Raw genomic sequence first — 16,525 nt, 5'->3', positions numbered from 1 at the left:
TTGTGAAAATGGTTCAAGAACGGAACTAGTGTTATGTTTTGAATACCACGTAGTAAATGGCAACAAGGACCTGGTATTTATCGATGTTCTTTATGTAGATGACCATGGTGGATAATGGTAGATTATGTCAAAGCCAGTAACTGGTGATAATGATGATGGTATATTAACGCTGATGATGATGATGATAATGATGACGACGATTTCGATGAGACGAAGACGAAGTAGTAATAGTAGAAGAAGAAGAAGAAGAAGAAGAGGAGGAGGAGAAGGGGGAGGAGGAGGAGGAGGAGGAGGAGGAGGAGGAGGAGGAGGAGAAGAGGAGAAGAAGAAGAAGAAGAAGAAGAAGAAGAAGAAGAAGAAGAAGAAGAAGAAGAAGAAGAAGAAGAAGAACTAAATGTAAGACATCACCTCAAAACGGTATTATATCAGGTGCTCATCTACGTCTTAGTCAAGTACAAAACCTAGCATCACTTCTCCTTCTCCTTCTTCTTCGTCGTCGTCGTCGTCTTCATCATCATCATCTTCTTCTTCTTCTTCTTCTTCTTCTTCTTCTTCTTCTTCTTCTTCTTCTTCTTCTTCTACTACTACTACTACTACTACTACTACTACTACTAACTACTACTACTACTACTATTCTACACAACAACAACAACTACTACTACTACTACTACTACACTACTACTACTACTACTACTACTACTACTACAACTTACTACTACTACTACTACACTACTACTACTACTACTACTACTACTACTACACACTACTACTACTACTACTACTACTACTACTACACTACTACTACTACGACGACGACGACGACGACGACGACGACTACTACTACTACTACTACGACGACGACGACTACTACTACTACTACTACTACTACTACTACTACTACTACTACTACTACTACTACTTCTACTACTACTACTACTACTATTACCAATATTACCACCACTACTGCTACTACTACTACTACTACTACTACTACTACTACTACTACTACTACTACTACTACTAATACAACTACTACTACTACCACTACTAATACTACTACTAATACTACCACTTCTACTACTACTCCTACTACTACATCTACTTCTTCTTCTTCTTCTTCTTCTTCTTCTTCTTCTTTCTACTACTAACTACTACTACTACTACTACTACTACTACTACTACTACTACTACTACTACTTCTTCTTCTTCTTCTTCTTCTTCTACTACTACTACTACTACTACTACTACTACTACTATTACTACTACTACTACTACTACTACTTACTACTACTACTATCTTTACAACAACAACAACAACTAACACTTACTACTACTTACTAACTACACTACTAACTACATACTACTACAACTACTACTACTCACTACTACTACTACTACTACTCTACATAACGCACTACTACTACTACCTATAACAACTATACTACTACTACTACTACTACTACTACTACTACTACTACTATTACTACTACTCCCTTATTTTCTCGTTGACAGAATGAGTTTACTTAAGTAACCTCTTGAAGTAACTTCATTTCTCAATGTTTGAGATTATCGGGTCTATACTCTTTTTTCCGATTTAAAAAGATAAGAGCGTAGAGCAAATCTCTTTTCGCCGACACCATTTCTTTATAATTACTTTTCAAACGCATCTTTTCACCCTCGCCATTTATATCTCAATGAAACCCAATTTTCCAATTTCTATTTCCACATGTCTGCTTATCTCATTCTGTAACGTCCAACCCACCACCCTTTCCCTAACTCCCTCCTCTCGACCCACCCATTCACTGGCAAGGTCTTCTTCCCACAACAAAAGACGGCAAGAGGCATCCACAAACAAATCAATTATTATAACCTGGCCGATGCAGTGTGATCGGTTGCTGTACACATATAAACTGCCATAGCCACAATGATATAATTCTCATGCAATGGAAAGCTCTCTCGTATTCTCTCGTATCAAGTTACCTTAAGTGGGTTGCTTAAATAAAAATATTAACATGTAAAAACTTGTTTGTTTTAAAGTAAAGTAGTTCTCCAGAACTATAAAGTTTCACGGAGGCGGAGTTCATATCGGTTTATGTAGAGTTGAACCGCAATTGCTTACTACCCTTTAAGCAGGACGTTAGTCTATCACAATGCACTTTCCTCTAGATCTAACTGCGCCAGCTACTCATTCACGTCTGGTTGAGAGCGGGCTCAGAAAAATTCTTGACTGCACCGGGGATTGAAACTAGCCCCTTTGCTTCTGAAGCGAGTGCTTTACAACACACAAACTAGAAATATAGTAACGGACACAACACAACAAAACTAACTGTGAAACCATATCAGTTTATAAAATTGATACCATTTGTGACCAATAATGTAAAATGCATTACTAAAAACATACTTTGGACCTTGAGTTGACGTCAACATGATAATTCGTTTTCTAACTCAGTTATAGAAAAATTGATCCACTATGAGAACCAATAATGATTCATTTACTCCCTCTTTGAGTCTTTAAGCACTCATACTCACATTGATCAATTCCTTGCTAAGAGCTGAGAGACAATACTCCGCCCCCCCCCCCCCCCTCTATCCCCCCCTTTTTTTCTACCCTTCCCAAAGCTCTCTCCAAAAGTAAAACTTTAAATTTCTGACTACATATGGGTGTATAAATAAAACAATTGGTGCAGAATTGCTTAAGCAAGACTTGAAATCTGTCTTTTTTATGCAGTATCAGGCAAATTGACAGCTATAACGCCATAAATAGTTCTGTTGTACGGCGATAAAACCGTCCCCCCCCCCCCCCATGATTTGGCCAAATAACTATTACGTTAAATATCGATTCATTAAAATGAGCTACTAAATAGTGTCAAACTGTCTCAAACCTGAAGCCCAAGATAGATTTTATTGATTTATTTATTTTAAAAAAATAGATTTGATTTTATTGGTTGAGGTTCATTTTAATTAATCAATATAATATGTGACCTAAAAAATATTAAAATCTAGAGCATTTATAAAGCTCAATATCACTAAATTTGTTCAAAGCGCTTTACAAGAGGTCCCAGGCCAACAGCAACACTTAACATGTAGCATGAAACATGACGTCTGTTGGGCGATATTACAATTTTTTTACGACATAGACAACGCTGTTAACTCCGAGACATCCAAGAATGCTGGATCACTGCATGGAGGCAATGCAGACATTACACTCCAAAAACATCAAAAAATGCTGGATCACTGCGTGGAAGCAAAGCAGACATTAACTCCGAAGACATCCAAGAAAGCTGGATCACTGCGTGGAAGCAAAGCAGACATTGCACTCCGAAAACATCCAAGAATGCTGGATCACTGCTTGGAGGCAAAGCAGACATTGCACTACGAAAACATCCAAGAATGTTAGATCACTGCGTGGAAGCAAAGCAGACATTACACTCCGAAAACATCCAAGAATGTTGGATCACTGTTTGGAAGCAAAGCAGACATTAACTCCGAAGACATCCAAGAAAGCTGGATCACTGCGTGGAAGCAAAGCAGACATTGCACCCCCAAAAAACATCCAAGAATGCTGGATCACGGCTTGGAGGCAAAGCAGACATTGCATTCCAAAAACATCCAAGAATGTTGGAACACTGCTTGGAGGCAAAGCAGACATTGCCCTCCGAAAACATTCAAGAATGTTAGATCACTGCGTGGAAGCAAAGCAGACATTGCACTCCGAAAACATCCAAGAATGTTGGATCACTACTTGGAGGCAAAGCAGACATTACACTCCGAAAACATCCAATAATGTTGGTTCACTGCTTGGAAACAAAGCAGACATTAACTCAGAAGACATCCAAGAAAGCTGGATCACTGCGTGGAAACAAAGCAGACATTGCACTCCGAAAACATCCAAGAATGCTGGATCACTGCTTGGAGGCAAAGCAGACATTGCACTCCGGAAACATCCAAGAATGTTGGATCATTGCATGGAAGCAAAGCAGACATTGCACTCCGAAAAAATCCAAGAATGCTGGATCAATGCTTGGAGGCAAAGCAGACATTGCACTCCGAAGACATCCAAGAATACTGGATCACTGCTTGGAGGCAAAGCAGACATTGCACTCCGAAAACATCCAAGAATGTTAGATCACTGCGTGGAAGCAAAGCAGACATTACAATCCGAAAACATCCAAGAATGTTGATCACTGTTTGGAAGCAAAGTAGACATTGCACTCCGAAGACATCCAAGAATGTTGGATCACTGCTTGGAGGCAAAGCAGACATTGCACTCCGAAGACATCCAAGAATGTTGGATCACTGCTTGGAGGCAAAGCAGACATTGCACTCCGAAAGCATCATCCAAGAATAATAGCACTTAATAAGTTTTCCCGTGTGTGGAGCTAAACAAAATGAAGAATTGTGAACACTCGAATAAAACTATTCGATACATTGGTAAAGATCTATCCTATTGTATAATTCAAGCATGTGGGGATTTTATCAAAAACACATAGTCTATATGGTAAACCTGAAATTCCCGCCAATCAAGCAATGATCCACTATTTTTCTGGCCAAAGCAACTTTGCTAGGGAACTGCCAACAATGGAGAGAAAGATAAAGGGAGTAAATGTGACTCATAAATAATGGAAGAACACAAAACAAGCGACGTTTCGGCCGTTGGCCTTTTTCAAGTAAACACGAAATTATATATAAGATTGCCATAATAACATAGGTGAAATTGTGTGTATGTATGTGTGTGCGCGTGCAAGGGAAGAGAGAGAGAGAGAGAGAGAGAGAGAGAGAGAAAGAGAGAGAGAGAGAGAGAGAGAGAGAGAGAGAGAGAGAACGAGAGAGAGAAGAGCAGAGAACGTAGATAGTAATAGTCAAAACTATATATATATATATATATATATATATATATATATATATATATATATATATATATATATATCAAGAATAAGGTAGGGGGGTATTACTGAGGAATACTAGACGGCGATAGTGTTATTATTGGTCCCCTACCTCCCTTATTAAAAAAAAAAAAGAAAAGAAGAAAGATAGGATAAGATAGAGAGAGAGAGAGAGAGAGAGAGAGAGAGAGAGAGAGAGAGAGAGAGAGAGAGAGAGAGAGAGAGAGAGAGAGAGAGAGCAAATTTATATTTGAAAATGGCCAAAGGCCGAAGCGTCGTTTGTTTTGTGTTGTTCCCTTATTTATGTGTCACATTTATTCCCTTTATCGTTCTCTCCATTTTATTGACTCATTTAGGCACCTCTAGTTTTTGGTTTGACTGCCAACAACTACATTACCTCTAACTCTCAATATCGATTCGAAACAGCTCAATGACGAAACCTGAATATCACAGCTGATAGATAGATGCACAACTTAAATTTCAAGATATAAAGCTTAGCCATGGTCTTTTCCAAATTTCAAAGACTCATTATTCTAAAACCGTTATAGATATTAGCATTTGGTTTTCACCATCTTCACATTACATCACCATAATGAGCATAAGCAACCTGAATACATCCTTTGTCGCTCCTTCTCTTTCGGAATGGCAAAAATGTGACACAAATCTTTTTTGTGTAATGTGATGGCATGAAACAGACTCGTCAAAGATAGCTCAACAACTTTTCATAGCTCAGTTTGCAGACCATTCAAGGAAAACGACTTTAAAAAAAAAACCCAGAATAGTCTAAATTTGCTGAGACGCATAGGGAGAGATTGATCACACTCCGTCGACCGAGCGATTTTTGTCGCACTAGAGGTAACCCTTTCTGGTAGCACCCTTGCCATTCCGAAATAGAAGCAGAGAAAAATGTGCTCTTTTAAGTTTATGTTGATTTTGGTAAATTTGGTGATAAAATGTGGGTCTATGGCTAATGGGCATAGATGTATGGCTTTTCTCTAGAAGATGGTAGAAAACCAGATGTAAATATCAATAGCGGTTTAAGAATAACAAGTCTTTGTGATCAGGGAAAGACCTTATGGACACCCTGTATCATTTGATAATAATGATTATTCTAATAGTTATGTTTTTATTGATGAAATCTAACGTTCGGGGGTGGTACAGTGAAACCGGCGCGCACTTATTTGCTGGTCTGGTAGCCCGAATTGTTTTGGGCTCATTGTTATATCGGAGAATATCTTAAACCAACGTGCACATATTAGCAGGTCAAATAAACGAACGCAATTACAGGCGCGATTTAACATTGATGTAATGAAAATAATTTTGTATTGGTTTGAGAGAGTATTTCCATTACAACAATAAGCTCATAACAAATTGGGTTGTCAGACCTGCAAATAAATACATGTGGTCTCAAACCAACGCAAAATATCGTCATTATAATAATGTTAAATCAACCCCATAATTGCGTTCCCTTATCATACCTCCAAATATAATGTCCACGATGAATGAAACCAAACAAACCTCATCTGCCAAGTATTCTACTTTCTCCTGATTTCGTTTTTGCTTTTAATTCCTAGTACGATGTTGACCAACGTACCAGAGAAAATGGGGACAATAGCAGCCTTGATGACAAGGAAGACAAAAACAACCAAAAAATGCCATCCTATATTCCAAACACCGGATTGATTTTCTGTGGGTGAAGAGCGTTGAATAAAAAACTGACAAGACGGAAATCAGAGAGAATGGCTAGTGATTGACACTGCCTTAGCAAGGAAGAGAGGTATCTAAAAATGTCGCGCCAGGGCTAATAGGTTTAAAATGTCGGATTGACCGGGCGCGCTTGTTGCAAATTGGTCGTATCGTAAATTTTAGACTGATTCCTGCCCGACCACGTCAGGATTGATGTATTTACACGATATTCGATGCATTGTTTTCATGGCCACTTCCACTTACATGGGTGCAAGTCAATCAATTACCTCTCTAGTTTTTGAACATTTATTACAACGATTTGTCAGCGATCTCCTGTGAGCTGTTTTGATCGAGAGGAATGTCGGCATACCGCCTTTGGGGAGAAACCGAACATTTGGTTATTGATGCTATGCGTTGAGGTAAACGAATGACTTCATTGTCTGTCAGGTCAATTGTACAAACACAAAAAAATGCATTTATATTCTGTAAAAGGGACTTTGGTGCGTCTGGCGGTCTAAATAATAATAACAAAGAGCAGAGTGACGTCAACTTAATTCACCACATTGCGTCGTGAAATGTAAGAACGGGCATACAAACAAGAGGCGAAATGCTCCAATGAAAACCATAGAATTAATTAAACTCTACATGAAGTCTGACCTTTGTATTTTTTATAGATTTTTTTATTCAGTACCTAAACGCTTTATTATCTTTATGGAATCACATAGATTCTAGTTATGAATTTTGATCTCTGCTTTAAAAAAGCTTTCACTTATTCATAGAGATCTAGTTGTTTAAATGCAATGAACAAAATATTAAATGTTTTGTTAGTTGAATGTATACGACTAGGTCTCTAAGATTAAGTGAATGCTTCTGTTTAATCACAAATTTTATTCTCCCTTATAATATGGAATTATTGCCAACAAGAAATGATCATTAAGAGTAGTGTCATATGTAAACAGTAATAATATTATCAATAGTTCTTGTTTCTTTGCCAGTTCCAGACCTTTTTAACATGGGTCTACTTAATGTCCGATTCACACATTTCTCGGCGTCTCCACCACGACTCAAAATGTATAGCTGTGTGGTCTAGGAGTAATATACTCGCTTTCAGACCAGAGTTCGAGTCCCTTTCTGAGAGGCGCATAGTTGAGTCTTTGAACAAGATTCTTTACTCACGTTTTCTTATCGTACTCATGTGTAAAACGGATATCTGGCTGTTAACAGCGTTGTCTCTGTAGGACAAATATATATTATCCTGACAGCCGTCATGTCTCTTCTTCCACGTTAAGTGTTGCTGTTAGCTAGGACCGCTGTGTAAAGCGTTTTGAGCATGTTTGGTAGACATTGCGCTATAGAATATTTTTTAAAAAAATTAACCATCAGATGATCTTAATCTGAAAATCACGTAATAATAAAATCAATGATTTGGCAATTAACGCGCACCATTTTTCATTTTACCTTGCCTATTGTCACATCATTTTAGGTGCTCGATCAACTAGTCTGTTGAATGACACGCATGGAACTGGTGAATAAAACTTTGACCATAGTGGTGACAAAGCGGGTTTACACGCGAAATGAGACCGGGCACTCAGAATGATAAATTTGATTGGAAAAAATCGGTTTCGTGTTGAAAAGCGGTCAAGACGGGCTTTCGGGACATCGGCACTGTCATGAAAACCACTTTTTTTAACAATGTTAGGGATTACTAACATTATGGTCCAGTGATAAGTTATGTTCAAACTTTGTAAACAATGTTGAAAAACTGCACTGTGCATTTAGTTAGCACGAACAGTTTTCACTATCAGATCTGTAATACGAATGGTTGTTTCGTATACATTACATCGCTGGTTTTGGTGGTAGCGGTCATGATAATGATGATGATGATGATGATGATGATGATGATGATGATGATGATGATCATGATGACAATGGTGATGATGATGATGATGATGATGATGATGATGATGATGATGATGATGATTATGATGATGATGATGATAGTGGTGGTGGTGGTGGTGGTGTGGCGATGATGATAATGATGATGATGATGATGATGATGATGATGATGATGATGATGATGATGATGATGATGAGTTTTACCATATTGCCATGATAGTGGCGGAGAAGGATAGCATGCCCATAAAGCAATGTCCGATGTCCTGATTGGGCCACCTGATGGAGAAAGAAAAGAAAGGTGAATACCGTAAAGCTATAACCACTTCTCTATAAATATTTAATACACTAGTGGAGTACACGCAATATTTTCGGAGGATTAAAGGCACTCGTCTATTTTAATCATTATATCATTATTGTCGGAATTAATATATATTGAGACGAATCTTTCAAGCCATTACCCGTCGAAATCGGTCCAATAATAAAGTCTGTAGGTGCGCGCAAATGAATCTGGCAACATGGCGGCCAGATTGCGATTCCCAACGTCAATTGATCTTTTATAATGGGTACCAATATTACACCCTAGCAGATTTTCTAAATAATTATTTGAATCAACAGGTGATAGAGCACCCTTAATTTTTTTAAAAGGTTTTTTACAAGTTACTTGTATATCAATCTGTAATCAATAGTTTTATAATTTTTAGATTTGTGCCAGTAATTCTGGCAAAAATTAAACATTGGCGGTGAGGAATTTTGTGAATTTAAAGAAAAATTACAATCAGGATTACAAGGCGGAAAGTACTTTGCGATAGACTAGCATCCTATCAAAACAATAGCAAGCAATTGCTATTGTACGTTTTCCGCTATAGAAACCGGGATAAACTCCGGCAACATGGGTCTAATGGCTCTGAAGGATTACTACAATCATAAATTCGGGATAAATTATGCTCTACATCTTGCGGCGGTGCATTAGGGTGAGTTTAACTCATCAAGTTCCACAATTCTAAATTGAATGACATAGCAAAGCATCCATTTTGTTCGAATGATACTGCTTGCCCTATTCAGTACACAGAACGGAATGGATTCCAACAAATTATGTCCTGACATTTTAACAACAATGTTATCTCATGGAAAAGAGCTAAACTTTACTTGGTTGTGTTGACATAGGTCGCCTTATGACTATCACACTTGCTTTCCATTATGACTGGGCTCATCTCGATCCAAGCCCTTACCTTTCGGAGGCGTTTTAGCCATTTTATCACTTTCAGTCTGTTCAACACCAATACAATAATAATATGATAACTGAGCTTTTATATAGAGCAATATCCACAACACGTGCTCGAAGCGCTTTACAAGGGATCGCCTGGCCAACAGCAACCCTCAATTTGTAAGACGGGACATGACGCTTGTTTGGCGATATTACTATTGTTTTCGGACAGAGACATCGCTGTTAACGGTCAGGTACTCATTTTACACCTGAGTACGGTGAGAGAATGTGAATAAGGAGCAGTTTCCAAGGACTCAACTATGCGCCGAGCGAGGCTCGAACCCCGGACCTTCCGATCCGAAAGCGAGTGTCATACCACTAGACCAATAGCATCACCAATACTGCCTTGGTCTGAAAAAAAAAATACACGTATTTAAAATTTGGGCCAGAAAACTAGTCCTTTAAATATTGATCGATTAAACGGAAGTCACAATTTTGCATTTTTGGGTAAACTGAATGTTATTTATTTGATCGATATTATTTGAAGGATGAGTTTTCTGGCCAAAGTCTTTAATAAGTGTTTGTTTGTTTTTCTTCTCTCTTTCCCCCCCCCCCCCCCCTCCCCAGAGAACCGTAGAGTATAATATGGGTAGCTCTCATGAGATGTATCGGAGGTATAACAGTTTTTTTGGAAAGGAACGGGTCACTTGAACTAAATTATGTAATTGAACTGGGATTATTTTGAATATTTAAACTGTATGCGAGTATATGATGACATAGATATAATATTATTTTCAAACGATGAACAGACTAATGTGTTGTTTACCGTGCGAGAGTACTCAATTATTCTCACAATGAAGAGACAAACTAGATTGAATTAGGTTAATTATTTCTCAATGTTCTCCCATCTTGTTGTCTTTCCTCATTACAACGTCCGTTGCGTGGAAATGCGATGGTCACAGACACAAAAGATGAATTAATCAATATTGTCTTGTTTACAGGGCGAGATTGCCCAGTTTAACCATGTAGGGCCGAGATTAGATTTATTTGTTGTCATAATTTTCCCCACTATCTATCTAGTTATTATTAACCCCCCCCCCCCCCCACCACACACACACACACACACACACACACACACACACACACACACAAACATCTTTTTTTAATAAGACAGCTGAGATAACGTGATACAACGTCGGTATTTCTACTTCCTTTGGGAAATGTGTAGGATGTTGAGGTAACACCGAACACTGCCTGGAAATAATTATGATAGACGACGGAGCAAGATGAATTAAGCTCACGATCTCTCCTGTTTCCAAGCCAACGACCATAACGAACGACCCTGGTCTTTTTATGTTTACTGTTTTTCATACCGAGCAGTCTTCTCATGTCCTCACATAATATCGTCTTTAGACTGCTTTCGCCAAATTTAAAGAGCTATCCATTTGATGTTGCTGACACATACCGATAACAAAATGCCATTTTATATTTTGGCCAGAAAAACTTTTACTTCATAAAATGATCCATTAAAATGGCATATGCATTACATCAAATGAAGCACAAACATATACCTAGCCTAATCAATAATCGTATATTTCATTTCTTTAAATCATCAAAGAGAGTGAGTTTTGTGTGTGTGTGTGTGTGTGTGTGTGTGTGTGTGTGTGTGTGTGTACGCGCGCGTCCGCGGGTGTATGTGATATATATATATATATATATATATATATATATATATATATATATATATATATATATATATATATATATATATATATATATATATATATATATATATATATATATATATATTGGCACAACCTCCTCACGACATGACTTTTAAAATCCACGTTGGTACACGATCAAGTGACAGTGTTTTTGTTTTATATATTTTTAAAACACATTACTCCTTCCATAAAACATAAGACCATACATATCAGATAACACCACTGTATGAATATTGATTTATGTTCGTTCTTCTGTTCGTTAAGATAATTTACATCTTATTTACAATTCATTCCATACTTTTTTAACAGCCATTGCTGTACGAGATGTGTCAACATTGTACACTGACAAATCACTTTTTCTCATTCCAGGCAGAATACTTTTATGACAAATATCGATTGATTAAGATGGCTTCGAATTTGTCATAAACTCTCAATCCTGGAAATTCATTGACCTTCTGGTTCAAAGATTTGTCTCAAGTTGAGTAACCATTCTTTAAGAAGTGCTGACCGCCTTCAGCCCTTTTTACAAAACATTAAGTCAGTTCTCTTGGTAAAACCTGAGGATTTGTTTGCAATCTTGATGGACGGAGCATTATGTTGACCCTTCTTAAGTAAAGCCAAATAGTTAGAGTGTAACAAGCCTGGTAATAAATGTATGACATGAAAAAAACTAAACTAAACATAAATTACCCACGTGGTTTTGATGAAAGGTTTGAGAGGTGTAAAACTTTTTCAAATTATATTTACCAGTTAGCTGCCGTACTCTGAAAAAACTCGTATATAATAAAAATTTGGCCAGAAAACTCGTCCTTCAAATATTATCGATTTAAATGACTCTCATCTTGGTAAAAACTCTCAAACCTGGGAATTCGCGAAGTCCCAATAAGGAATATTTAATAATTTGAACAATCATGTCTTTCGCAGGTTTCTGGAATCCGAACAAATTAGGATGTCAAAATAGTTTCTCCTTCACAATTTTTACACAACGCATGGTTTCATTGATAGGCTGTCTCCAAAGCCTTGGCGACTGTCAATGATGAAAATGTGTCTGGGCTCTCAAAATCAGAAGTTACAATTTACCCATTACGTAGACGCATTGCAAGGACATTCTCTTTAACACAGAGATACTGGATAGATGACTTATCTGAAATCAACGAGAAATCTATTGACTTTCTCTGTAAATAACCAGACACTCATTAACTCGATCACACAGAACAAAACGACGCCGGCCTCAAGCTATTAACGATACAAATAACAGTTTTCCTTCCAGAATCACACAGCCTCAAGTCCGCTCGGACAAATATAGCTGGCTATTTACAATCAATAGAATGAAGGCAATTTACATGACTCTGCTCTTTACTATTATACGACTGCTAATTGTGTGATTCGTTCTCACCAGATTCGCTCAATTAGACTATAATCGTTTAAGGTTACACGTGGACATATGTGATGGATTCAGACGTGTAGAACTAGTGAGTATTTTACTTAGACACATACCGCCGATTGCAATACCGTGTAGTTTGTTTCGTGTACCTCTAACTCCAATTGTTTACATTCGGACCACTGTCCCAGGGGGCGTGGTTATGTTCCTTTCCACTATGTGTCTATTGTGAGGCTATGTGGTCTAGTGGTATGACACTCGCTTTCGGATCGGAAGGTCCTGGGTTCGAGCCTCGCGCTCGGCGCATAGTTGAGTCCTTGGAAAAGGCTCTTCACTCACATTCTCTCACCGTACTCAGGTGTAAAATGAGTACCTGGCCGTTAGCAGCGTTGTCTTTGTCCAAAAAATTGTAATATCGCCTAACAGGCGTCATGTCCGTCCTACATGTTAAATGTTGCTGTTGACCAGGGATCCTTGTAAAGCGCTTTGAGCACGTTTAGTGGATATTGCGCTATATAAAAGCTCAATTTTAAAAATATTTTTAAAAATCAAGAACAAAAATAGAATTTTTGACTCATTGAGAGCGCAAGGAAGTACATCTTATACTTAAGGGTGTTGTCATTGCTTGAAAGAGTACCACATATTATACCAAGGGTGGGAACCCCATAATATTTCGAGACTGCCAGAAAATTTATCATGTTACCCAGGACGGCCTGATGTAAGCTACCTATAATAACGGTTAACGGTGTTTGTTCTAGAAGAAACGCAAATGCAAAGCAATGGTAAAGAATAAAAATGAGCTTATATAGATAGTATGCCCTTGGCTAAGAAGCTCATAACATTGCCATCCGGAAGTATAACGGACCAACACACAAAACTGTGTGTATCCATGAACGTTTATAGTCTGGTTAACAGTGAGCATTACTCATAAACGCGGGTGGCAAAAAAAAAAACAATAACAAAGACCTGAGTGACGTCATCTTCGAACTATCTATATAGAGCAATATCCAGACGCTTTGCAAGGGGTCCCTGGCCAACAGAAACACTTAACACACATGACGCCCTGGCCAACAGAAACACTTAACACACATGACGCGTCGCCTGTTAGGCAATATTACATTTTTCCGGACAGAGACAACGCTGTTAAGGGGCGGTTTGGGTCTTTTCCAAAAAAATTTTAATTACCAATATTGGGCGGTTTTAATCATTCTGTATCGTCATTATAGGTTAAAAAACAACATTTATGGTGAAAATTTTTAATTATCTGTGTTGATACCCATTTTGCGACCTAATTTGGGGGTCTGACATCAAAAAATATAACAATCTTGTGGCAAACGTTCCAAAAAAACTAATGAAGGAATGACCTCCATATTCTTCCCTCTTGTCAACATTGTACTATAGTGTGTCACCATAGAGAGATTTTACGGCTTTAGCTTATGGAATTTTTATTAGAACATTACAAAGTTGAGAATCAAAATGTTATGACAAAATTGACGTTAAAAATTCAGAATTAGGATTATAATTCAAAATTCACATATCTTATCAATAAAATCTCTCTATGGTGACACAATACATTATCTCTGTGATAACTGTGGAAATTTTCAGACAATTTCATTGAATAGATTCAGAGAAACGTTTGACACAGTATCCCATACCCTTAGAAATATGACATTTTGAGAAAATAGCAAAATAGCTTCCCGTTTTTCACACTTTTCTTACTATCTGTACCATTTTCGACTGTGTTTTTCATGCCTTTATAGTCTACTTTAAGAATTTGGACTTCAATTATATTATTTCTAGGGTAATAAAATATCAATTTCCACCAAAATCTCAAAATCAATTTTTCGAAGGATTTTCCTAATAATTAGACCCCAACCGCCCCTTAATGGCCAGGTACTCATTTTACACGAGTACGATGAGAGAATGTGAGTAAAGAGCCTTTTCCAAGGTTCAACTATGCGCTGAACGAGGCTCGAACCCAAGACCTTCCTATCCGAAAGAGAGTGTCATACCACAAGACCACATATCCGATTATTTCCAACAAGCAATAAATGTTAGTAACTTTTCAGTTTTCCATTTTTTTTTTCGTTCGGAAATTTAGGAAAAAAATTCCTGGCGCGTATGAACCATAAAAGAGGTAGAAACTTACTTTCAAATTCATTGTTTCATTTCTCTAGCCTTCAAGCAACAATACCTGCTTTAGTCAAATACCACAATAGCATGCTATTACAGGTAGAAAGCTTACCGAATTTTCTTGATTGTCTGATCCGACCATCTCTTGAAGAGCTCTTACTGATAGGGCTTGTTCAAGCACAAAAACCGATACGGAAATATCTGGAGGAACATCCTGAAATTAAACGAATAAACAGAGGTGAAATAAAAAACACATAGAGAGAGAGAGAGAGAGAGAGAGAGAGAGAGAGAGAGAGAGAGAGAGAGAGAGAGAGAGAGAGAGAGAGAGAGAGAGAGAGAGAGAGAGAGAGAGAGAGAGAGAGAGAGAGAGAGAGAGAGAGGGGTGGGGTTATCATTTAAGAAGATAACAAAGAATGATGTAGATTTTGATATAGCGAAACATATTGGTATGTTATTATTTTATTCTGTAGGTCACTTTCATAAAAGAATATATACAAAACACCCTGACAATCACACACATACACACATACACTCTCACACAAACGTACACACACACACACATATAATATGTATATATATATATATATATATATATATATATATATATATATATATATATATATATATATATAATTTATTTATATAACGTTTTTCCATTTTACATAATTTTTACAAGTTCACGAAGACTTCAAACTAATGGTAATATAAAACATAGAGCTGTTACAATTCTGCTAGACAATAACAAAATCATTTTTTATTTTGATCAGAAAACTTCTATCTCATAAACAGATTGATTAAAATGGGGGTGGAAACGAAATAAATATTTTTTGGCCAAAAATTGTAACAGATTATTATTAGTATAGCAGAAATATGGAGGAACGCAAAGGATAAACCACAACCATTTTTATTGCTGTCATGCACTGTACCCATTTGATTTGATTCCTATTTCGATATCCAATCTTTGTAATGGAAAACGATCCTACGCGTACGTGTGTTACGTGCAGTTTACACTTAGGAGAGTGCTTTCCGTACACATTTCTACAGTAAACCAACAAACATTTTTACACTTTAACCAAACAAAATCTAGACGTCTACATGTTTTTTTCTTACACTCGGTCTGAAAAATTTACTTTATATATTAATCAATTAAAATGTCCAGAAATATCCAAAAATTCTTCTTTGAGTGGGGGGGGGGGGGACTGGGGATTGTCTTAAATGATCGATATGATATGGTACAACAATAAAATTTACTGGCCAAAACAATAAAAGACGTTTTGTCAGTATACGGCAAAGTTCCACGCGCTCTTGTGAGAAATCGGCAATTTGCCAAGGGCAACTAAATAAAGGAAATGTTTGCAGGATGTAGAGCTCTTTCCCTGTCTACGCAACTATTTCCATCCTATGGGAGTGAGGTTAAATGACATCAAAGGCTCATCTATATTTTTTAGTCCTGGTTTGTAAGCATTGTTCCACTCGAGACGCATTGTACACAGCAAAACAATAACTTACTTTCATTAACTTTCGTTATTTGAAGATTGAAAAATGGTCCATAAATGAGACCCTGGAACGTCATGAATAATATTATCGTCAACTTTAGAGCATGCCGTGGTATATTTAG

General features: G+C 37.3%; 1 protein-coding gene across 7 annotated transcripts in view; it reads right to left on the bottom strand.

Annotated features, from left to right (window-relative positions):
* Window positions 1–16,525, bottom strand: part of LOC144957693 (ryanodine receptor-like) — a 199,479-nt gene that overhangs the window by 123,843 nt on the left and 59,111 nt on the right. For all 7 annotated transcript variants that reach the window (XM_078889091.1, XM_078889068.1, XM_078889059.1 and 4 more), the window contains 2 exons: window positions 15,020–15,121; window positions 8,670–8,741 (listed from right to left, as the gene is read on the bottom strand). In XM_078889091.1, the coding sequence (XP_078745217.1) occupies window positions 8,670–8,741; window positions 15,020–15,121 (174 nt within the window). The remainder of the gene's footprint in view (window positions 1–8,669; window positions 8,742–15,019; window positions 15,122–16,525) is intronic.

Source organism: Berghia stephanieae, chromosome 1 (assembly GCF_034508935.2).
Source record: "Berghia stephanieae isolate SIO BIC M18660-M18661 chromosome 1, UCSD_Bste_1.3, whole genome shotgun sequence".
In the NCBI taxonomy this organism is placed as follows: Eukaryota; Metazoa; Mollusca; class Gastropoda; order Nudibranchia; family Aeolidiidae; genus Berghia; species Berghia stephanieae.
The sequence above is the reverse complement of the archived record's forward strand: the minus strand, read 5'-3'. Positions and strand labels throughout refer to the sequence as shown.